Source organism: Trichoplusia ni, chromosome 5 (genome assembly GCF_003590095.1).
Source record: "Trichoplusia ni isolate ovarian cell line Hi5 chromosome 5, tn1, whole genome shotgun sequence".
NCBI lineage: Eukaryota > Metazoa > Arthropoda > Insecta > Lepidoptera > Noctuidae > Trichoplusia > Trichoplusia ni.
The window spans coordinates 9,970,336-9,997,305 of record NC_039482.1 but is presented as its reverse complement, the minus strand read 5'-3'; the positions used below and the strand labels follow the sequence as shown (position 1 = coordinate 9,997,305).

Genomic DNA, 26,970 nt, shown 5'->3' with positions numbered 1-26,970 from the left:
TCTTAACGAAAAGGCAATGTTCTTACTATCATTCTCGCATATTAGAAAATGTCTAGTCTTAAGAATGGACAGCTAACCCTGAATTGTTTCGGCATTTCTACTCAGGGTAGTCAGAAAATCAAAATTCTTAATTTTGATTCCAACAATGTAGTTACAGGTAGTATGAATTCAGGAATCCATTCATATATAAAGATATATAATAAACAGACAGACACACATCTTTGGAGACAAACTGTTAAAAAGCAATAGCTAGTTATAAACGTACCTGTTTTTCTACGTCATATTTCCATTCAATGAGTGAGTCTGCTTGGATACCCAGATCAGCGCACGGCCTTAGTAAATTGTCCATCTGAAACAAAATAATCAAAATTTACTTAAAAATGTGCCAAATGTAGTTAAAATACGTTACAAAAAAGACTGAAAATATTGTCAGAAAAAGACTTTTAAACCTAAATATAATTATGGATCGACAAATTCTTGTTGCCGTACATTCGATAAGAGAATAACAAATGAAGTAGTAATAATTCCGAATTTATTGAACTAAAACAAGCAATAAAATTAAAAAACCAATAAAAATGAAATAAAAAAAGGATATTATTCATGTATTTCGTGACTTAAATCAATTGATAAATGTTTTAACAATGCACAATTCACATCAAATTATTGTCACGAAAAACAATAAATTCGACTGTTACTCGTAAACATGACGCTTAAGAGATATTCCAGTCGTTTTGAACGTGATGTACAGTCGATGAAAACAGTCATAATATAAGCTGTAATAAACATAAAAAATACGATAAATGATGGAAATGGATTTAGAAAATTATATAATTGCTCTGACTTAAGTACGAATAATTTATATTTATAATTTAGTATTGTAAAAGATATAAATGTTATAATGAAATATATTGGTCGTATTTTTGTGAATGTTTTGTTGTAATTACTTTACTTTCAAGGCTTCAAAAGCAATTAATTTGCCCATTTCAGACATTAATAGTCATATTAATTTACTCTCCTAATAATATAAAGTGAATAGGCAACTAAAAAAGGTCGTTTAAAATAGTTTTTATTTCAAACTTCAAAAGTTTCGTTTTATAGATATGTCTGGCCTGTTGGTCTAGTGGTTAATGACCCTGACTGCTATACCGGAGGTTGTGGGTTCTATTCTCACCCAGGGCCCCGATTCTGCTATTTTACAATGGCCGATGAATGAATGGCAATTGGATTAAATTTGAAATTATTAATATTCTCTTAAGCATCTTGCCAATACAATAATTGGAAGTTATTTGTATTGACCTTGAGAGTACCGTCCCGTGCTGAAGTTACAATTATTGTGTAGAAAAATGCTTAAGAAAATACGAAAAATGTCATTTTAAGCCAAATTTCATTCATTCATCGGCCGTTGTAAATAGCAGAATTGGTGCCCTGGTCAAAAGATTGTGTGATGAATATAATATTACACATAGATAAGGCAAATTGTAGTAAAATTGTAACCAGAAACCATAACGAAAAGAACTAATCTACTTTACAAACTATTTTGTTCACTCTATTACATTACATAGAGTCTTGCATGAACGCTTTTCAAAAGAATCGTTAATGTTATTAAAATGGATCATTCTTAACTTTGTTATTATAATGTAACCGACCACGTTGACAAGCATGTGAACCAATGTTAACATTACGAAATGACTTGCACATTGTTAAACACTTGTCAATTTCAATAGCGTCTAGATTTTAATTTTGTTCATACATTGTTTTTGAAATTGGTGGAAATTAGTTATTGTTGTTAAGTGTAAAATTTTCATGTTTTTTTTTGCCCACGTGTTGCGGTTTATATGACTAGCTTAATTTTTTTCAAGTTAGCTCCCTAAATTTCTATATGAGAAAGATAAGTTTATTTTTTAGAATATACTACAATGCAATGTAGTGAATATGACATGGATGCAAAGAGACGGGTGAAACGGCAATATTGTGGTATTATTATAGGTCGTATATATTATAGGTAGTATATACACTATTTTGTTTAGACTTATCAATTAGAGAACATGTTATCCCGTTCCATTGCTCTCTTTTTATCAAAAAACGTAAAGTACTTTAATCCTTAATGTATGACTGTTCCATCGACTTTCTAGCTACATGAATTAGCCATTACTTAACGTACTATGTCATGACAGTTGACATATTTGTTTACTAGTCACTGCTATGGTCGTCACGCAGGTTTGATTGACAGGTAACGATGTCACCTCTATTGTTTAGGAGTGTTGTGAGTCATTGCTGAATAGAGGTGAGCGGAATTAGGTATCATTTGTGTTTTAGTTATAATTTATGATAATTGATTTATTACCTTTCGATAGTTATCACGTCTGTTAAAACTGGCTATTGCAAGAAAATATTATACTCTTTACTACCGAAAACCTTGTATTGTGGAGTAAAGGATTTGATTATTAGCAAATGTAGCCTTAAATTCAATCTAACGCAAAATCGATTGTATAATAAGGCTGATATTCAAAAGGTTTTCTGTAAAAATAAGATGGGCGGTCTATTGTGGCACCATGTAACTATTTATTTATATTCAATTCTGTATTTATGTGTCGCGCAATAAAGAATATTCTATTTATCTATCTATGCGTACCAGAAAAAGTTTATGCACTTAATTTCGAGTAGGTTTCCCAGTTTCTCAATGAATCATATATTTTTAGGCTTTCTAGTTTTTTTTTATTTATTTAAGAATAGAGAGGCTATACAAACCAAACCAGACATCTCTACCAAAACCAATACCATCAATGACTGAACAGTCGGACCAATAGGGGTCCTGGAGGTCCTAGAGGCCACGCCACGGGTCTGGCGCACCAAGTGGGTCGGTATTAACATAGCGCGGCACTACGCCCGCAGAATACATCGACCTCTTGTCACAAACAAGTTCACTTGGAAGGCCGACTGCTGGTAAAGCTTGGTCTATACAAGATTAAGTGGTTTAAGGATAATCTCGCGATTTTTCTGGGAAGACATATGGGTATTACGTTGAAAGGGTTGTCGAGGTCAGATACACTGACAATTTATGTGAATTATGAGAGTTCTTGTACCCGGTTAAATTGGTAACCTATTTTGTCTATAGTGAGTTTGTTTCGACATTTCGTCTCAAGATGGTAATAGGTAGGTATATGTATGATTTCTTACATAATAAATTATTTAATTTCATTTGAATGATGGCAGTTTAATTTTTTACAGACTATCCCAGTGAAATGACGGTTGGATTTATAAGTCCAAAGGTCGTAGGTTAGAATTTTGGCTCCGCAAATGAAAACAAATTATCACTAAAACGGTGAAGACAGGGCCGGATCTAGGGGCCCAGGGGCCCGGAGGCAACAAAAGAGGGGGGGCCTCTTGGAAAATTTATCGAGTTTTTTCTTAGATGCATAGTGTAATGTGGGCTTCTACCGTTGTTTCATCGGGAGTACCGGGTCCCTAGTCATAGTGGTGGGCCCCCTGGTCATAGTGGGCCCCTAGGCACTGGCCTAAAGTGCCTTATGGATAAAACGCCACTGGGTGAAGGGAAACATTACGTCAAAAGCATAACACCTGACATACAGTAAAGAAGAAATCCGACTGCACATCTTTAGTTGCATAAAAAATCGCGATATTTATTTTTTAAGAAAATTTCTGGCGTTTTTGCAGTTAATGACAAGTTATCACAGTAACGTGTAACCCAAGCTTAGATAACCGTTAAAAACCGGTCGTTACGTTGACACCTCGTAATATTACTCAGAATTAATATTAACTGGTTTCGTGCGAATTTTGAATATATTTGTTACTACCAGGAAGATTAAAATAACGTCACTGTTGTCTATAATTCCGGCTTATCTACGTATAAGCGGGATTGACCATTTTTTTGTAATATCCCATATTTCTCCTAATTTAAAAAGTACTTGTTCAAAAATTCACTCGGAATTATAATTTAACGTCGTTGCATTTTGACTGTACGGAGAGCCGAGTGGTGGTCTGCATGCATGCGCGATATGCTGCGAACTCGATCTTATCATAGACAAGAGTTTCTGTCATCCACAATTCCTGTTTCAGATCTACGAATTCTTAAAAAAAAGTAAATTGAATATTCGTGAATTCGCGATATAATTATTCAAAGTAATAGCCGATTCATAAAAAGAGCGATAGTTGTTCAACACATAATAATGGTTTATCACCTTAGAGTGCAGGATATAGTATTTTCATGATGGGTAAACAGACAGTATTGAATAATTCAGTTCGATTCGCGAGTCCAACACTGTTGGGTCCGAAACTACTCGGATAATCCCGATTTATACGGGTAAGTAAACCGCTATTAAAAAAACAATTACAATATGATTTAAGAGAGGGACTTTTTACAACCAATTGAATACATGACTAGATAATAATTCTAAAAACCTGCAGAATTAAACGTTGTGTTGACAACGGATTACTAGTGATTTGTTTTCAATGTCTCATGGCGTTCTGCCAACAAGATATTATATTTGTGACATACATATGAGAGTGGGTCTAATGAACTGTTATTTTTATAACTAGTTTATTGTGTTTTATATTGTGCATTGCGGTTATTTTATTTAATTACGTGAACGGAACATTAACGCGAATACAACTTCGATGGCTTGAGGTTTTGACCATACATTTTGGTTGCAGTCAGACTGCCACCACATCTGTTTGGGCCATCAAACGTTCATGCAAGTTTGTGTTAATTTCGCGTTTCAGTAATTTAATACAAATATGCAACGCGTAAGCTTTAAAGAAAGTATTTTATCAAAGCCTCCTTATTACTATCATTGTATTTAACAGGTACGGGAGAGATCGAAAATTGACTGGATTTTAACTAACTTGTTAAATATATTTATTTTAATACTACACGTATTACTTATTTTGTCATTACACTATTTGAACACTATTCCAAGTATCACATAAAGAGATTCAAAAATGAATACTCGAATAAAAATACCATCATCATTGATTATAAAAAAAAATATAAAACCTACAGACATGCTTAAAAGCTATGTCAGAATAAAACATTACATCCACATAACATTCCATTTAGAACCTTATTTTCTAACGCATAAGTTATAATTTTGAATACAATTTAAGTATAAGAACGTAGCCAAAAAAGCGGTTATCTTTAGACACAAAAAATGAGTTATGAATACACTTGATAAATGAACTTCAAGACAGATTCGTAATTAATGTTTATCCTTAAACATATCTGAACATTTTTATACATCAACGTATAAGACAGGATCTATAATAGAATAATAGTATTTTTTTTAAAAAGACGTACAACCCACTTCAAATAAAAACTACTGATTAAATACGTGCAAGTAAACCGTTCATTAGGTAGATATTATCGCAACATCGATCGTAACATCTAATCTATTTAATACTGTTTTTTAGTAAATATTTTGTCATTGATAAAACTATTTGAGCTCTAAAGAAGGTAGCGCATGTAACCGCATGAGTTGTTTGTGACACATTCTTATTAAAAGTCTCTCAAGCCTACATAATAACGAAATGCAACCAATGAAAATTAAAAAGTTGTATCTATACTAAAAATACTATTAAATATGTATACTACACATTTTCGAATCGCATAACACTGATAGAATATATTTAAGTTTAACGGTGACGTGAAGCGTGAAGTGCAAACCATGCTTGAGTGGGCTGCGGCGTGACATGTTGCCAATTGATCTGAATTACCTGATAATCAGAGCTGACACGAAGTAGCTTTAGACCACAACTTTGCTCGCCCAACTATCAAGAATCTCAGTAAATTATAGTTATTTTCATCCTTGTGTCTGGGGTTGCACAAACATTCAAGTCACATGCTGCTTGACCTACTCGGGATCGATCCGCGGCACTTGGAAATTCAGTACTCACTGTCAATACAATGAAATTGAAAAATTCTACGAATTGTAAATAGCGGAATATGGAGCCCTTTTTTACCCGGGGAAATCCTCATGGACTTCCTTCGCCCTGGGAAATGCAGAAAGGTGTGCCGGAATCTTACCGGCTAAATCCTCCGGAGTGCTTCATCCTTCCCTTGTACCTGAGACCACGGGAACGCGATGCAAACTACCGCGAGAAATATGGGACCTTAGCCTATGCCTATACATTTATGTATATCTATACTAATATATAAAGCTGAAGAGTTTGTTTGTTTGTTTGAACGCGCTAATCTCAGGAACTACTGGTCCAAATTGAAAAATTCTTTCTGTGTTGAATAGACCATTCATCGAGGAAGGCTTTAGGCTATTCTTTCTTCTATAAACCATCACGTTGCGACTAATAGGAGGGAAGATACAATGGAAAATGTGAAAAAACAGGGCAGGTATAAATCATAACTTATATCTTCTACCCACGGGGACGAAGTCGCGGGCAACAGCTAGTATATATATAAACATGTAGTTAGTTACAAATATTTATGTGTAGCGACCATTCGATATTACGTGTAATGCGATAGGCTTGTCAATAGCACCAGCAGACCGTGAACTCTTGCATAAACGCATGATTGGAGCGATATCAAGGTCCCTAACAGCTGTACTATGTTATGTGACTAAATATATTACGGTTCGGTGTTAGGATGTTATTAAATAACAATAACATTTTAGTGTCTGGTAGATAGAATATTTATATATAGTTACATGGTGCCACAATGGGCGGTCTTATCGCTAAAAGCGATCTTTTACAGACAACCTTTGGATGGAAGAACCTAGGTTCTGGATACCAGCCTTAGCCAGCCTATATGTGTATTAAAGCTGGGATTTTACGGGTAAAGGGAAGGTTTTTTGAGCATTGATGCATGTTGCATTCATTGATCATTGCAGATGGTACGATTTTAATAAAATATTTGTAAAAAATATGAACTTTTCATAAATGCTGATTAAATGAAATTAATATTCTATATTTCCTTTTCCGTAATGTAGTTAAGTAAAAGATTAACGTTTCTTTAAATTGAAATGATAACTTTTACTGACGTAATTTTGTATTTTTTAACCTTTGGATTCTTTACAGCTGAAACCTATTTAAAATGAACTAGGAAGTAAATTATCACTAGATATGATAGTCTGATAGATAGTAATCATAATTATAATGTCGAAATATTTAGCTAATATCGATGATCTAATACTGTGTCTTGTTGGTGATAAGATATCCAGATAGAAAATCTTTATGGCGTGTTTATATCTCATTAATGTTTACGTAGATTTTTTTTTAGTTTTTTGATGTATTTTAGACTTGTTGTTTGTACTTGTTATTAATTAAAGTGTGTAAGAAAATTAATATGTGTTTTATTAAGGATCTGAATAAAATACATGCAATAAAAGACGTATTAAATAATACCTATTATTTTCATATAGCTCATTAATGTAATTATTTGAAAATCTTTTGATTAAATCAGATGATAAGTTAACTTATTTGATTAAATAATTCTGTTGTCTGTATTTATAAAAAGATTAACGATTATATCATCAAAATTATCTATAGTAAATAAGTTTTAATTCATTACATCTACATAATATAATGAATGGCTGTTCGTTAGTCATTAATGCCATTATACTCAGTAAACGTAATTTTTCTTCCGTAATATTTTTGATTTGAGCAAGCGAAACCGCGTTTCTTGCTAGTTTTCCATATCTAAATAATCTATAAACATTGCTACTATCAACAATGAACATTGACCCAAGTGATGAATTATCAAGTATTTTGCGAGCAATACAAAACACCGGAATATTTGACTTCGCGATAGTGTTTAAATTTCGGTTTTAGAAGGGAATCCCAAGCGTTATCACTCGGACTATAATATAAATGCCAAATACATATGCTATTAACATTTCTACAAAAAATAGAATAAATCGCGTTTATTACTAAGAGGATGAAAGTGACCTCTTTTAGAAAAATGTTGGTCATATTTTACAATCGCCATATTGGTTTAAGAGCAATCAACTGGTAGTGGGTTTTAGATGATTTGCATTAGATTAGAATATAAGTACTTTAATGATAGTTAAATATGATTTACGGGTTATACTTATAAATATTTCCATGTCACAAAAGGTAAAATATATGGCGCTTTTTTATTCTGCTAACCACCTCTCGTTACAAAATTTTATACATATAAACAATAATTATTATTATTCTACTTCAAACTAATATCTGAAAACGAGAACTGTATAACAACTTCACTGGGTACCAACAGGGCATCAAAACTCCGAAATTCCATCAGCCAAATACGGGTCGGAAACTTTCAACTCATACGAGCTCATAAGGGTGATTATCGCATGAACCTGAAGGAAAATATTGCCATAGTTTGTTTGGTTGACTTACCAGTAGCGGTATGGGATTCTGGCTCCTTCCCTCAAGTCCTTCAGCCAGCTCCATGAGATCAGTTTCATATAAACTTTGTCCGCGTGGTATGTTTGATAGTCTGAAATATAGAACCAAATTATTGTACTAACAATAAGGAATTTTCCTGAGATACAAGCATAGATAGCTATGTATTTATTTACAGATCATTAGGGACACAAATAGAATTGTCTCTTTTTCAATGGTAGCGTACATTTTCAATACAAAAATTACTCTTTTAAAACGTGAAAGATAAACGCCAAAAGACGTTACCCTACATTTCGCCTACTCGCATAAAAAGACACTAATTAACATTCAAAAACGTCTTCCAAACATCGAATTATGGTCAACGAACTCCAGTAATTACATACAATTAGTTCGTATGACTTCTCGTCACACTTCCACATTTCTGCTAATAAGACGGACAGAAGCCGTATGTCGACCGCGTGTTGTTGTCACATCAGTGTTACATAATATTATAGTAACGGACGCTCGTCTTGCATACACAACGATGTGTTTGATTTAACATACCGAGAACAAACGGAAGGACTGGATTTTGAAGCTGATGAAGCTTCAAAATATATAGCTTAGATAGACGCTATTACCGTACAAGCAAAAGTAGAACGTGGTTATTAAAACTAATTAACCCGATTTCAAACTTTGATACAGGTATGCATTAGGTAGCATATTTTGCAAATATAAAGTTATTTGAGGCTATAGAATCCTTCATCGTGGGAATAATTGACACAACACGAGACGAATTTTGTCATCCATGACTTGTAGATCCAATATCATTACGAAATATTATAAGGCATTTATTTCGCAGTCATTTTGCAGTTGAATGTAGATAGCGGTAAACCACACAAGCTGTCTCCATGTCACAATTGGGTCATTACGTCACACTTTACCCGCAAAAATGTTTTTTTTTCCATTCTTACCTGGCTCTTAGCATTTCGTCTATTGGCAGATCATCGGGGATGTCCTTTAGGTACGGTACGTTGCCAGCCAGCATGAATGACGTCACCATGCCGCTTGGCCCGTTGCCTAGAAAGGAAATACGAATCGAATATATGTTTCGACAATTTGAAACGACGATTTGTTGACGGTAATGTGCATAAGTGTTGTTTTGACGGGTTTCTGGATATCCTGTACCTAAAATATACTTCTGATGAAGTGTTGACAGATGGTTAGAGATAAATTCGAAGATGTTATCTGATATTATAGTATATAAGGAGGAGAAAGCCGAGACAAACATGTATGGCTTGTGGATGAGTCGGGACGAGACGGGGAGACGCATGCAAAGTGGAGAAACCAGGCATAGAAAATAAACATAGCCCAAACTATGTTAAATTATTTAATTAGCTCTTGTTTTATAGTGTATGTGTATAGTTTATAGTCTTCAAGTTTTAGTTTTTAGACTTTACACAAATTAGCTTTATCAATATCATTTTGAGTAATTGTAACACAAAACCTCATATTTAGTCTAACTTTTTATCTACAATTTACGTCTACAATATTTTAAACGTTCATCATTAGCTACATATTTCTAGTCCTGGAAAACTCTATCACTCATCAAACAATAAATTATTTACATGTTATTGAAATTAATAAAACAATTTGTTTCGTTACAGCGATCGCAGAAGACGCAACAATACCCTACAGATTCTTGTCACCTGTCACGGAAACTGAACGTATGCCAACTGTAGTTTTACATGGTAAAATGTTTCTTTTCTACGAATAGTTGACAAAATGTTTGCAATTGAGATGATTAATAGGAATGTGTCTGCAGGTGCACGTATGACACTGTGACCAAAGTTTCAGCTCATGATTAAGGATTTCTACGGAGTACGAAACTAGGGGAGCGACCTTGTGAAATACTCGAAGGTAAATCTTTAGTGTATGTAACTTAATAAGTGGAAACACCTGATTATAATTTTAGACTTTACTTTAGAATTTGGGAAAAGGATACCTTGGTCAATTCATATTGGAGCTTTTTGATGATTGCCATTCAGATGAACATATTACACCGCTTTTTAAGTCGGTGTAAATTCAGAACTAGTGCATGTCAATACGAGGTAAAACTATGTATAAAGCAATCAATACAGTAATTAAACTGACTATTATAACTAAATTACAGAATACAGGAAGTTATATATATAACGGATACATTGAATAACACCTATAATTAAACATTGATCTAACTTGGAAAAACCTGGGTTTATTCCCATGTTACCTAATACTCTGGATTTGAATTTCTAGAGTAGGGTCCGGTAAAGAAAAATTAAGGAGAAGGAAAACAGATTTCTGGAATGTTCCTACAAATCTACCAGATCTGGTAACTATAGGAAAAATAAAAAGCCTTCTACCACTTTCAAACGATCTCGCGAGAACATAAAATCGGGGTACAAACCTATGTATTAACCCTGATCTCGCTACTTACATAAAAACATACGCGTTTACAGTGGGATTGGTATTCATATTATAATATTTTGCCGAAAATTCGCAAATAAAATAACGTAACCGAGTATAACGGAACGAATGCAGTGTTTTGCAAAGTTCTATGCTTTAGTATACCTATGCATAATGTAATAAAACTGTGTGAAGCTTGGCTGGAGTCCAGTAGCTAATTGAAAGTAATTAAGTGTCAATTTTATTAGTAGATGCAACTGCGGTTGGCGTAAACCTATAAATACACATGTGTTTGTATGTTAGAGTTATTTTATTTTTATGTAATGACTTTTTCTAACAAATTGTTTATTAGTAAAACGAGATATCTAATGTTTTATCCAAAAGATTTGATTGTTGACCCCTGACGCAAAGGAGCGGCTTTCTAAGATTATCATGTTTGTTTGCCTGTCCGTGGCATCTTTGCTCCCGAACGACACGAGCAATTTCAATTAAGTTTGTTTTATATTAAATGTGTATTTTTAGTGTTTAAATTACACAAGTTTGATAAAAACGATTTTTAAAACTGAATGCCTCAGTATTTATGCTCCGTATAACAAATTGTTTCAATATTCTCTATCTACCCGATCAGAGCCTTCACGCGTGATTATAAATAAAAATTGTTTATATGAATAGCGTGTAGCACAATGCTTGCGACAGACATAGGGTGAGCGAGGTCAATCGACACGTCTCGCCTGAATTGAGGCGCGGGTCGTGGTGGCTGATGGAAACCTACCATTGTTACACAAATTAAAGCTGGTTTATATGCCTAACATGGTCGTAGTGCCAATGAGACTATGTGTAATGTCACTTATGTGAATAGCACCCGAAAGTTGCGGCTAGTGTGTGCTAATGTATAAATGACTTGTTGGTATATTTTGTGAGGTCAATGCATAGCCTTTGAATTCCCACTGCTGGGCATAGGGACTGGCGGGGCACTGCCTAGAGAACGGGGAGGCCGTTCTCGTAAAAATTTCTACGGTCCTGTGCTAGCCTCATCCAGATTCGACCTCATGAGGATAATAAGCAAGAAAACATTCCAAACACGTGTGAATTTAAAACTAAAGTTAGAAAAAAAAAACCAAATCAATACTCACCGATAACAACTACTTCTTTGTACACGACGTCATCTGATAACGTGTGCCCGCACGATTTCATGTTGTCTTTCATCTTACTTGCCGATTTTATCGTATACAACCTCCTTCGATCCAGCCTCCTTATTTTATCTGTAGTCTATTACTTCTTAGTCTATGGCTAGTTCTATAAATGGCGGATTTATATAGCGAATTCTAAATTCTAAATGCAGTCACAATAAATACTTTTTTTTTATTAAATTAATATCACATGCAGTTTTGAGTCTTACGGACTTTTTTAGTCTATGTTCTAAGTTTTCTTCGTCGTGTGTCTGTGGTAGGTTATAAAAACTGTGGTTTATCTTGTTTTATGTGAGGTCGTGCTTCCTGCTATCTGGAACAAGCAAAAGGTCAATTTAATATGATGGTATAACTGCATAACAACAATATAAGTACTATCTCTCAATTACATAACGTGTTTTTGGCCTATTCTTTTTCATATTTTGAGATTGGCTTCCAATCTTATCGGATAGTCTAATAGTCGACTATACTATATATATATGAAAAGTGACAAAACCTCTTTACTGAAAAAATACCCTTTACAAACTTCAAGTTACTGTTAAAACAAAGGAAAACATAGTCAAGGCTTTTAAAATTTATGTTGTCTTCAAGAAAACATGACTTGTAGAAACGATTTATTGAAGCATATAGAATTAAAGTGCCTTTTTGTGTCACGGACAATCGATTGTTGGTAATCATAGGTCTCTTTGATACGAGCAGACCTACGGTGGTTTTTGTAACAATACTTGTTTATAAATAAGTGTAATTAAAAAGGAGACTACTATCTAAGTATTTGTTAATTAGAGGTAGCGGTTGAGACAATATCATGTATTAAAATTGTGCTAATTATAGTTATATATAGGTACTGAATTGGTGGTATGTCTAGAAATAGTTCGTGAAAAGCTTTGTGTTTCTGAATTTAAGATAATTTTAATATTGAGGGGAATATTACATTTCGATCTGGCATTATTTATCAAAGTTCAAATCTGGAATAACGACTCACAAGCCATGCTTCGCAAAATGGACCAACGGGCACCTATATGATGACACTGGCACTGTAGACTCATCAAGATATTAAAATAAGTAGGTTATTTAGTTAATAAGTAGGTTAATTCACAAGATATTAAAATAAGTAGGTATTAAATATTTTTGGAAACAGTTCTCATTGCAAAGACGCACTGTGTTATAGTTTTTATTAAACTTTAATCACATTATGTAATATTCAGGATATTATCATAGTAAACACGAGTTCCTTCCTTCCATTGTGCAGTACAATATGACTACTGTACTATATGTCTAAAAACATTGACATTGTTGAACTATATTTTATATAGTGTTTGGCCAGAAATGAAAACAATCCTTTGTCGGCAGTAAGCAAACAAAGTAACGGATTGACTAAGCAACCCATTTTCTATAAAGAAAGTTTGGTCTAACTGTAAAATATTGTTAGAAAAGTTAGTTTTATTAAAAAAGCTAGGTTATCAACAAGAGGGCCCCGACACTGCTTAGTCGCATATTAAAAGAAAATTAATGGAAACCTTTATATGTATTCCTTTTACTCTTAGTTGCAAACATTCAAGTCGTATGTACAGAGACGTCCAGACTCAGGACAAGCGTGGATCAAACAAACGCTTGTGATAAGCGGGGATCGAAACCGATCTCGACTCTCTAAATTTCGATTCTGGAACATTCCAAATTATCATTCAAATCTTTCCAGAGCTAGTATACTATCTATCCATACTACCAATCACAGCAACGTGATCGAATCAATCAAAGCATTCGTCTCCCGCATAATAAGTGGATGGAAACAACCGCTGGCTTCATCAACGGTTGTCATTGATACACAACGTGCATTCAAACCAATATGGCGCCGGACACAAATCGATTAATTAACAGTCATAGATAAATCAGGTGACATTGAGGAAGAAAGGTTGCATTGTGTATTAATCGGTTTTAAGAACTGTTTCTCAAGACTTATGAATGGGATACAAAATAGTCACAAGGCAGTGGAAACAGTGAAATTGAATAATAAACTTCAAAGTCATTCTGTATGTATGGAAATATTAAAAAAGAAAACTGATTCATTATTTTCTCCAGTGCACCTCTGTGCATGTGATTTGAATTATTGAGAAATAACCTACACAAGCGCCACAAGGAATAAACTCTTTAGTGCAGGAGTCATTAATCAAAAACAGAAGCAATATAAATCCATAGTCAAAAGATACCGCAATTTCACACGACAGCAAGATTCTCCTATTGTTAGAATGCTTGAAGGTATTAAAAGATTATCTACTACAAATCTTTAAGAACTAATTAATGCTTACGATAATGATACTACAATAATAGTGACGTCACTTGACCACTCACTTTCCATGTGTATAAGGATCACAATGTCAAATAAACGATGTTATGTAAATAGCGCTAATTGTTATACATTTCTTGTTACCTGATGCTGAATGGGCAGTAAGACTGGTATTCAAGGTATAAAAGCTAAAGCGTAACTAAGGCCTTTAGAAGATGAATTTGGGAAAGGTTATTTATGGATGGAGATGGGTTTTCGCAAGTCTAAGTCTTAGTTCTAGTCTCTAAATAAAAGTTTGGTTTAAGAGTTTGCTCGACGGTATCGTTAGGTATCAGCAGGAAGTATTGGCCTGGGAGCAGGGCCCCAATTCCGTAATTAAAAATAGGCCTTGTAAATAGCTGAATTGGGATCCTGAACATATTTGCCCAGCAGTGGAAAAACTCAATAGGGTTAATTGAATAATTAGGAGTAAGTACTTGAAAGAAGTCAAAGGCAAAAGCTTAATTAAAGAATAGTTTACAAGCAATAAGAATATATTTTATTTGTTAAATGAATAAAGAAACGATTCTCAAAACATATACAGCACTCGGAGAAATTTAATCTCATGCATAAAAGATGCACTCTAACTGTCAAATAACTAAAAATCAATGTCAGTTAAATTTAACCGCTTTCTCCCAAACCAGTATTCGGGACACAGAATTTAATGGACTTTTTAACGGATGATAAGAAAGAAATGCTCTTGGATATCACATGATTACAAATAAACGACATCCATTTTAAAATACTGAAAGTTTCAGTTTCATCAGTTGTACTGACATAATGTGTAGAATATTTTTATTAAACACGAAAGGAAAGGTTTCCTTAAGACTTAACAAGGGTTGTTTAATATATTTATTTATGTCTATTTAGGGTTATGGACGTTGAATCCGAATATATTACAAATGTGAAAATATGTCAGTGTATTTGGCACTTCTTCACGCCGAAACGGCTAGACCGATTTCAATGAAATATGGTAAGTAGCTAACAACTCGGGTTAACACATAGGATTCTCTTATCCGAATTCAGATATAGTGTTCTTGCAGATAGGTTGCGGGCGAAGCCGCGAGCAACAACTAGCGGGTTAATTAATGTATACCAACAACAAGACAAGTTTTTGTATGTATTCCTATGACTTGTAATGGATTGTAGAGCATCCAGTTTTTCTAGCCAGTAATAGAGCCGTAAAGACATGCCCTAGTACCATTTTTTACCTCAGGGAATTTTTTAACAGTTGCCGTTGACACTGGATACCGTAGCGTAGTACTCAAGCTTACCCATTCAATTTGGTGGAAGTCGGGTAAACGACCATAATCATAATCCTTGGTAAAGGGTTCACAAGTAATACCCTCATTAAAAAAAAAATCAAGTGACTTACATGCACAAAGAGACCCTGGCTCAGGTCAAGCATTCGTGCACCACACAGACTCATGTCCTACGCGGGGGCAAACATATTCAATTTTATCTTTTTTTAATACGATTATCAATTCATATTCAAATCATTTGTTTTTCTGAAGTGGAGCCAGCCTAGTTTTACGAATTGTAAGTTTTAGTGTAAAGGACCTTGTTCTAATATGTTAGAAAAAGAATTAGTGCGAGCTATTGGCAATATATTTGGGGCACACACGCGGAAACTATCAGCGCTACATTGGCACTCATTCAACCGACAGAATATAATTAGGATTTGTTTCACTTAATTCAGTTTAATTATTCTAGGATACTACTGATAAACGGTGGAGGAAAGTCATGAGGAAACATAGGTCCCAAATATAGGGTATCTGGCTGTAAAAAATGGCATTAAAATTACCTATGACTTTATTTGAGATTCAAAATGGGTTAGAATCGAGGTTTTCTGAATAGATGAATTAATTATCATTTGTAATATGCTTCAGATTAACCACTTAAAGTTGTACATAATTTAGATTTATTAAAAGAAATAGTATTAATTAAAACGAGCTCAGATAGTTTAAATAAGTATTGACAATTATAATAATTAGGATTGCCTAAAATGTCATTCGAATTGCTTACGTTAATAATAAGGCATGTAAAACGTAAAAAAGCAATACATATGGTGGACCATACACAAAAAAGTTTAATAAGAGCAATCACTGATTGTCGACCACAATATTCCTATTATTAACGTTTACCTAAACATATAATTAGAATATCAATGTCTCATTCCCAAAATACACCATACAAATTTAATTTATTCAGCAAGACATTTAAATATTTCCTCAATAAAATAAAGACTGTTCTAAAAGGAAAAGCCTACGAATAAACTGGTTTAGAAGCAATAGGTATGTTAATGAATACTAACTGACTAACACTGGTATTCCCACAAGGAGGTGCGTTTGGGCCACGCTGTCCTTTTTCCCTGTTTAGTTTCTAAATATCCTCATCTTGAAGATATGAACAAAATGGTACAAGGTAAACGTAAAAAACGAAATTATATCTGTTTAATAACAATAGGTTTTTTTTTCGTATTGAATATGATTTGGAGTCAGAGTTTAAACCGCCCGTAGGCCTTTGACAAAGATTAGCACACTTTTGAAAATTTATTTATAAAGGATTGCAAAGCGGTTCAGGTTTAGTCAGTAAGAGTCTGACACTACCCTTTTTCTCCCCCCAAGGGGGCGGGTGTCCATGGCATGAGGATAACATTGCTTAAACCAACATAAAAAAGGTGTGCTGGTTTCCTTACGTTAATATTGTCACATTTTTAGAGAAAACTGATTACTTTAGAGCTTATAAAACGCTTGAGATGTAATCTTCATTGAGTGTACACCTACGGTTCAAGGATATCATTCTGGAAGCTTGCCAAAAGCTGACGCATTCCTATCTCGGCGGCAGACGACGTCTCGGGATTATTATATGACTGACGAATGAATTCAGAATATTCTGACGTAGAGTAAACTAAAGGAAGTTGGCTACAATTATATTTATAGCATGAAATTGGAAAAGGAGAAAATTTGTTAAATGCCGAAGTAATGCCACGACCTTTTAAAAATGATAGCTTTTCGTTTTTGTATCAACATACGATAAAGTTACGATTTAGCGTAATATTATCATAATAATGTGTAAAAATAATCTAGCTCACTGCCAATGTAATTTAAATACCTGTAATATTAATTTTTAAACCCACGAAATCAAAGGAAGCTTCTAGTTATTATAATATCCCGACCGTCGCTGCTCACCTTGCCTTGCTTGATAAATGTCTACATTTGTCTCCTACTACAGAATTCATGAATGAATTATGTAAAACGGGTTGCCATCTTGAAAACCGTTATAAAATAATTTGAAATTTAAATAATGATACTTCAAAGACGAAAAATACAGCTCATATTTTGTGGATGGACGCAACTTGCATCATGGCACGAGAAAACAATGCAGATATAAAATAAACTAGTTATAATGCTAGCATAAATTAAAGAGAAAAGGTATTCAATCATTACTTAAATATTCAAGCATTATATTTCAATACAAAATGCAGGGCTTTAAATTATAATAGACATAAGACGTCAAGTGTCAATCAAATGTGAAATTATATACGTCAAAAGACTTCTAAGTACTGTCATAATGTTATCATAAAGTGTTGACGATAGACTGTCTATTGTTTATCGAGACCACCCGTTACTAGCTTAGTGCAAAATGCTTAAGTATTGGCATGGTCGATATTTTTTTTTAACTTGGAAGGAACGGAGCTCGTAGCTCGTATTCTGCCCGATGTTCTTCCAAGGCATATAAATTTGAACGAATTTTGTCACATTTTTTTATTATTTTCATGTATTATTGACAGATTTATTCACAGACTATATATTTTGCTCGTACTTCTACAAACAAACTTGCGAGCTTTTTCTATTTACAGATGTCCAAATACGTGGCGATGCGATAATTAAGCTTCGCAAAGGTGGTTACACGGCTGGCGGCTTTGAGACAAATCCTTAATTACTCTTACTAATTAGTCTCCGCGCTTATCTGCTCAGGGGTGATCAATTTTCAAATTAATGAGAAGGTTATGAATTAGAGTCGGGTTAGACAGTTCAATTAAAGCTGATGGTGAAATTATTTGTTATTTTAATAATTTTATTTTATTGAATGGTAATATTCTAATTATATATTAGACTTTAATACATAGGAACTTCATTTCTTCAAAGGTGTGGGTATATCACAGTTTAAAAACCTTTGCGAATTACTTAATATACAATGTATAAATAGGACACAATAACTAGCAAAATTAAATTAGTAAATCATTTCAATGATTACTATGTGTCACAATTTAATTATTTTATTAATTTATTTACAGTTACCGAATTAAAATTTACAATTATTTATTTACCTTAATTTAAAAACGCTAATAATTATGTTGTACTTGCTTTGTGAATAAAATAGCTAGTTATGTTGTGTTTTTTTTTTGCTTTAATAGGTGTTTTTACTTTGGTAATTTTTATGTTATTTTATCACGGTTTACCTATTTAAGTAAGACTTCTGGAAAATTGGAATTTGCCTGTAATAATAGATATTAAGGAGATAAAAAATTTAGCGGTATAATATTTTGGTAACAGTGACATAAAAAGATAATAAATCCCAAATAACACAGACTAAAGCCTTATTAGGTGGGTCTACGACGGTAAAAGAAATAAATACCTCGCATTTAATCCCTATCAACTGAATAAGCTTTTAAAAAGGATTACGACTGCCTTTTTAATCTTATGCTCATAAAGTAACATAAATCCGAATACTCAGAACTGTCTTTAAGATTAGAAATTAAGATATGTGTTGCTATCTACGTTTCTTCTTTAGATTTTTTTTCTTAAATTTATAAAAAATGCCTTCGATTACGCAATCCTTGTTTATATATTGTGCAATCGACTTTGGCAGAACCGTAACATGATCTAACTTGTCTAAAGTGCTGTATCATGCAGATGTTTTTAAATAGCTTTTGTATACATTAAACAATTTCCGCGAATTTAAATTCAGACAATTTTATTTTTAAAATTTGCTATTTTTATCCACTTTAAAGGAGTTAAGTGCTATTTCTTTTTAATTCAATTAATTAGGGCACGTTTCTTTTTGGTCAAAATTAAATTTAATATTACTTCCAACGCTATATAAAAGCACTTGTAAATAATTGTTCTGTCAAGTTATTTTTATTGTGCAGTAAATTAGCAGCAGTTGTCAGTTTCGAATAATTTAATTATTTTGATTCCGTAATTGTATAATTCGAAGGTTGTTTAAACAATTAATGTAAAAAATTCAGGCTGTAAAAAAGGAAACGTTAAAATATTGTCGAGATAACCTAATATTTTATTTGTTAGATGATTACTTAATTGCATAAATTTAAAAAAAAACGCTTTTCAATAATACTGCATTCAATTATTTACTTTAAAGCACTATAATTCTAGAACGTACTTTGACCTTGTTTCTATAAAATAGTTAAGTTAAATTACATATTCAAGGTAAGAGTAATTTATTTCACGCAAAAAGTCAATTAATTAGAGCGAATTTACCATCTGGATAAATACATAATTAATCATTTAAAGAACTGTCAGACTTTTTCTAATAAAAAAATAACGAAAAATCACACGAATTTTGCCTTATGCTTATCGCGTTACGATAAAAAAAACAAGCAACGAAAAATATATAAAATACATACCCAAAAACTTATCACCAACACTAACAATTCACAACACAAAAACTACAAATTTAAAAAACGTAATATACTCCGCGATTTATTCACGAGCGTAGATCGAGACGTCCGCACCGAACCGTGGTCAAACGCCGACTGAAAATAATACTGACAACTGACATTGATATCCTATTCTCAATTTGAATTTGTATTATCGCGTGTTGATGTGTGTTTGCGCCGGCGCACTGCACAGAGGGTTAAACACGTGTTTTCGGACATTGTATAAGACTTCAGGTGTGTAAATAAAAGCTGGTTTATTAAACGCATCGGATATTAGTGCTAGTTGCGTGAAAGGAAATCTGTTCGGCTGTAACGTAAGTACTGGCGACGGGAATCATGAATGGAATTTTGTTTTGGTGTTTCGTATCTGAGCTTGCGCTTTGAAGAATATCATCGGTACTATAGAAGTGTAGATAGGTAGGAAAAAAACGTTTAGATGAAATCTTTAACCGACAGACCGAGAACCTGTCGCAACGTGTTCTGTTTGGGCTACGACTTGTCTGAAATACTTTTGCCTCGGTTATGGTAATACCTAGTTAATTTTGTATATTATCCAAAATCCACTTTAGTGACCTGATGGTAATCCTAATGTACTTCCTTGATCTCGGGGAAGGCGGGGCGTTGTGCCCTGGACTCCTGCTAACTAAAACCACCGGTTTGCTTCTCCATTCTCTATTATCAAGGATTGCGCTCATCTACAAAAATAGCCTTAACCGCTTCCAGGTAAAAGTGTTATCAATAAGACTGTTATCAGTGATCTATGTTTCATCATCCGCATTGCACAATATGCCTCATATTTAAAAATGAACTTTAAAACGTTTGTTTTTCGTAAAAGAAAGCTATATTTACTAGTGTGAATTCTTGTAGCACGCATACTACACGTGATTATCAACCAATTTGTTTTGAAGTGTGCCATGTATATTTTTGACGGAAAATTAAGGTTTACTGGCATAGATTTTTATCGCATTTTATCTTTCAATATCCGGTGATAATTTTAAGTAACAGATTGGTATAGATATAAGCCCAAAGTTCAATTACCAGTTTTAGCAATGACCAGACATTAACAAATCCATCGCATTTTCTTATTATCCTATAATTATAACTGCCTAAAATTAAAGGAATTACTATAGGAGCCATTTTCACTCTTCTTGGCGTCGTAATATTTTCTTTGCGAGTCAGCCATTTTCAACTTTGTATGTCTGCGATCCCATGAACCAGGCGAGTCTAGTCCACGCGGTAGCACACGTGTTTCAACACGTTAAGAACCATGCGTTCAGCACATACTGGTGATTGATTAATTAAGTACTTATTGAGTGCCTATTGTTGATCTAGACACTTGTATTATCTCTTAGTGCTGTTACTACTATGTAGCTGTACTTCCGCAATATGTTAGGCGAGTTCTCGATAAAGGGTCATGTTTTGATGGTATATTTCTTTTTATTTATAAGAAATTCACTCTTTCCCTCGCAAAAACTCTTGGAATTCAATTCTTCAATTTCCAAATTCTAAAAAAAAGAAAAACATTTGGAATGCATTGTTCCCCCATAAAATTTCGAAGATTTTCGTCAGATACCATGTCAGACCAAGGTAAAACTTAGAGGCCATTTTAATCCGCCTTTGAGACAGGGGGAGTTTGTATCTAAAATATCCGAGAAACAAGTATCCGGTTTTTAAGTCACACAGTCTACCGTCCATGTCTGCAGATCAACAATAAACAATGATTCTTGTTTGTACACAAACTACAGGAAGCAGTTCCTATTATCTGTTGGAAAAACCCAAGGTTAGCGGTTGTATTGACTGGCTAGTGATACTTCATTGGAAGATATACGATATTTATGAGATGAAGGAAGTAGGAAGAAAATGTTGATACGAAATAAGAGCATGCAGTTAAAAAATAATAATATGCAATTGATTTCTGACGTTCACGTGAATTTTAATTAATTGGTCTCAGATTACAATATCCATCTCGTTTCTGGATGGTGAATGTCAGATTTTAATGGATGAATGACTATATATTATTATTATAGCTTGGATAACATCAGACAGTGGTCATCTCACAGTCAATAAAAGGTAATGCTTTTGTATTTGAGTCCTCCTTATTTACAAAAAAAAATCCGTAACAATACCAGACCAAAATAGTGTGCGTTGAAAGGAAATGAAAAACTTCGCAAAAGTTTTTTACGTCCATAACTTTCCAGTTTTCTTATTTACAGATCCTCTCTTATTTCGATAACTTATGATTTGACCTTCATGTGGGCTACCAAGTAAACGGCTCGAAGATTCTAGTGAATGAACATAGTATGTTAGTAGTTACTCACATTTATTACAGTCTGTCAGAGGTTAGTATTATCTGTGCCCTTTAGACGACGACCGGCGCCTCCGAGATACATACTATATGCACGTAGTTATTAAGACTAATTTGACTGTTAATTGATAAAAATGTACTTTTTGCACCAAAAATTTAGATAAGGATAGAAAATACAATTATCAAGGGGAAGAGGTGAACGAGAGAAATTTGATGACGTCATTGCCTACTTTACACAGGATTAAGGTAATGGTGTGATGACGTAAATACTTAAAATTTGGTACTAAATAAACTACACTGGAACTTACTCCCCTCCTTCTAGAATACCACCCTGAAATGGACTTCAGATAAGAAGACGGACTCTAATTCTTATTTGGTACCTAGCTAGCATTAAAAAGTTAAAAGAAGAACTGTTATTTAAGAACTCCGATAAGATTATCGTTTGTCGCCAGAGCAATGGAGCAGAACTAATTAACGATTGTAAGAATAAGTGGCGCTAGACGGCGGCGAAAATAGACGGTGACTCATGCTGAAATACACGAACCTCCCGAATGCTCATGTCTGGGGACGACTGGGGAGCGAATTCATTGTATAGAAGAGATAGGAGTCAAGAATTCAAAATATTTAATCCTTTTTTTAGGAATGGGTAATAATAATGGGCAATGGATAAAATTGTGTACATTTCAAGTGACGATCTAAAGGGTGGTTGAAGTGAACGAATTTCGGAACAATTTTCCAAAAAGGAAGTAAGTACGATACTTCTTTTTCCATTTAATTTTGATGTTGCTTTTTGGGATTAAGCTTTCAATTGATTTTATTAAACTAATTGTGACTAGTCTGGAATTGTCCCCAACCAATGATCTCACCACTTACAACAATTATCCAGTTAGCTCTACTCTTAATATTCTTAATGACCTTGCATGACAGTTGCATGTTTTATGTCCAAAAATAAACAATTCAAGGTGACATTGTACAGTTAACATAATTGCAGCCCTGGTTGACGCAGTAGTTTTGTGTTTGACTTTTTGTGACGGATGTGGGTTCGAATTCCGCGTCGCTTGGGATTTGAGAATAATTCTTGCATGGTGTGGATGAACAAAATGGCGTTACTAATTAAAAAGTAGTTTATTTTAGGATTCCGGACCTAAAGAGTAAAAACTTCTGCATTTTTTATGATCTTCACGAAACTTATTAAAATAAACTCTCTCTGCCATTATTTTGCGGTATTAATGTACGTACTTCACTGATTGGAAAAACAAAACGCACACATTTAATCTGGAAGGCTCAATTTAAATAAAAATGACAAGTAAAATCCATCAGGATTATAATATTAGTGGGTGTATAACATTATATTTCGAATGACATAATATTTAATAACTTATGACACAATGACGTGATTGAAAAAAAAAGAATTTCTTAAAATGAAATACGCAATTTAAATTAGCTAATATATACAAATGCAAAAAAGCAGTAAGATATAGATTAATATGGAAATTTAAATCTAATGTTAATCTACATATAATCGTGATAATTATTAACAGGTGTGTATATGTTATCTCATATTACGCATTACATCCATGGTATTGGTACAATATTTACATACAAATGTGCGTTGGGCAATAATAGGTTTGTCAGCTGTTACAAGAGGAATGACAATTTTTAGAGATTATAGCTCCTCTTTCTAAATAAATGAATAGCGAGGGATGTGTTTTATGAGAACAAATTAGGTGGCAGAAATTGACAGATATATTTATGATGTTATATGATTGAAAATCTGTCCATCGCCAGGCATCCCTAGTAGAAATAGACACTGCGAGTGTAGTCGAGACCGCGAATGTTAGAAATCTAAGACATTTTTTTCAAAAATGAAAAACAAAATCAATCTATGATTACAAACAAGCATAAAACGATGACGTTACTTATAAAAATACCCCCAACCTTCACGGTATCTTGAAGATAACATATCTTAAGATTCGCAAAATAATCAAAGTTATCATGAAATGTCATTTATATTGCACAATAAACATTTTCTAGATCCAAAGTGACATATCATTGTGACGGAGAACGATGACGAAAGGTGTATTGCTATAGTCATTAACGAAGTATTTGAGAAGGTACAATCATTAAATTATTTTATTATGGAAAACGATGCGCTATCAGACCGATATGAAAGTATTTATGATGAATTGGTAATCAATCGTTACTTATCTGACAAACTTCGGTTGGTGAAGGACGGCGAGACGTGACATAAGATGACAACATAGCACTGATGGAAAATTCATTATTATACCTACATATGATTTGGAAGCATCTAACAAAAGCTTATGTTGAATCAAGATGTTCGAATCAAGAAAGAACCACTGTGTTTAGTCTTAAAAACATGGTCAAATTATAAACGTAGTCACTGACCAGGACCTACTTATTGTTAGGTGTCGTCTAGGATACAAATAGGTGTAAGAAAAACTAATAGGTTGAATAACACATAAACTTGAGGGCGGGTACTCACTAACGACTGTTTCTTAACTTCGGTGGCGACTGCCTTAGCAATAGTGTGCTTATAATTTTGGCCCTTTAGGTACATAACCCAAAAAATCAACAGACTGAAGACTACGCGGTGCAGTTGTGGCACCAGACAAAGGTGCTTTAGTGAAGCCACTCAAGAGATTTCCCACAAATTGCAAATGATGACATAGCTACTTGGGTATGCACTGAGGAGACAGCTACATAATGCTTGTTTCAAATATACCTTAAAAGTCAACACGACATATATTTATAAAATGCCACCTATTCAAGTTCAAAAACATTATTATTCTTTAAAACTTCAGTGATTCCCGGAGTGTAAACTATTGAGTGATTCATCACGTGATTTATTATACAGAAATTAAAACGTTTACTGCAAAGTGGAGTGGATCAGTCTCTTCAAGTGGATCAGTCTTCTATAAAAGATCTTGAGGAAAACGTCGATATTAACATAATTACTTCAAAAATTTCACCTGGCATAATATTGAAATTCTGACTTACTTATTTGATCTAGGTTGTAAGTGACAGCTTTTGTTAAAACTGTAGGTGTATAAAAGTATTAACACAGCTACACGTGCATGAACAAGGAAATTTTAAAAGAGTTTTTAATTGTAATCTATCTAGAATATTCATTATTTCGCAATCAATCGGAGTCAACCATTCAACCTGAACCTTGAATGGCGCTCAAACATTCGCGCGCCTCAAATCCGGTTCCTGCATTCACTGAACATTCAATGGAATCTGTTTGTTTATTGAGCTCCACAATGACGGATTCCGAAGACCAGTGCAAAACCATTGAAAGTGCGCATTGGCCTCGAGTGTTCTAGACTTGCAATACTCAAACCATTGTTTTTTTTTGTCTTGTCTGTCCACATGATCAAGGGCATACTCATTTTGGAACTACTCTCGATCGACAGCCAACAATACTCATATTTGTACCATTTCAGGACTGAATCAAAATTAAATACAGAATAAAATCAGATTCAAGAACAGGCCAGCTGGTTTTCATTCATTTTACTTTTCAACACGGGCATACACTGAGGGGCCGGTTTCAGTCTTATCTATCGTACCACCTATGTCGTCATCTGACTTACTTTGATTAGAAATATATTTTCCTCTTATATCAGAGCAATGCACTCTAACACTTGAATTTTATCATATCTACTTATCCCCATGGGTACTTATGTTATTTAGTGTCTGAACAGTAGGATTACTCCCGACAAAAGAGAGTTTAGTTTTAGTCGAGTTGGTAGTCTGGAATCAGAAATAAGAGCTAATTCGTACAATACTACGAGTTGATTAGCTGAAAACGCTGGATCGCTAATTTAACTTGGTTCGGTTCGATATATTTGGATATGGAGACCAAACCAGTTTCATGCCTAAGCCTACAGATCTATACAGTTAACCTGACTGCAGGATTTGTATACATCAAAAAAGTCTACAAATCACATAGAAACACGATGTTAAATGATGCTCAGCAAACCCAAATAAAGATTAAAAGTTACTCAACATCTGATAATAGTTCGTCGAACTGGACTCGACGTTAATGTTCCAAATTGTTGAAGGTTGTGAAATTATCTGTTGCTATGTAACAAATGTGTTCTTTTGTTTATATCAGTTTACTGCCAGGTCCATCCGTATCATACAATATTGTGTTATCTTACAGACACTCAATCAATCGACGCCGTGGATTGGTACCTATTTTGGGACAAAGTGCTAGAGTGTTTGGGAGACATGGAAACAGGTGGTGATATCTATTAAGAACTTAAACGATACGAGATCCGCGACAATCATGGATAGCTTAGGCATCTTCTCTGGCAGAAATCTTCCAGGCACAATCGAATGGAGTTTGTTTTATCACTTTAGATGATATTTTGGATGACATTAATGATTTAATTCTCACTTGACATACTCAGTTCAACAAGACAACAATTGAGATACTCAAGTGACTCAAATAGTAAGTATATTTTACCTTCTATCGCTCAGAATCTTAAATAAGATTTCATTGTAAGTATTACACAATTATCACCTGTAACAACATCTGTGGCGAAGAAAGATGCAATCATTATCACACAAATGATTACAATAATCCACATGTGTTAATACAGAAAGCAGGTGCATAGTAAATTAGTAACGTTTAATAATGAAAAACTCTACGCAAATAACTATAGAC

The 26,970-nt window shown here is 33.8% G+C and overlaps 1 protein-coding gene across 2 annotated transcripts in view; it reads right to left on the bottom strand.

Annotated features, from left to right (window-relative positions):
* LOC113494435 (oxidative stress-induced growth inhibitor 1-like) overlaps positions 1-26,970 on the bottom strand; it is a 42,929-nt gene that overhangs the window by 3,875 nt on the left and 12,084 nt on the right. Inside the window, exons 1-5 of one of the 2 annotated variants that reach the window (XM_026872766.1) lie at positions 19,940-20,080; positions 11,913-12,282; positions 9,309-9,414; positions 8,353-8,452; positions 266-349 (exon numbers count right to left, since the gene is read on the bottom strand). In XM_026872766.1, coding sequence (XP_026728567.1) covers positions 266-349; positions 8,353-8,452; positions 9,309-9,414; positions 11,913-11,985 — 363 coding nt within the window. In that variant the 5' untranslated portion in view covers positions 11,986-12,282; positions 19,940-20,080. Of the gene's footprint in view, positions 1-265; positions 350-8,352; positions 8,453-9,308; positions 9,415-11,912; positions 12,283-19,939; positions 20,081-26,970 lie in introns of those variants that run through there. The other variant, XM_026872767.1, reaches the window with a different exon arrangement.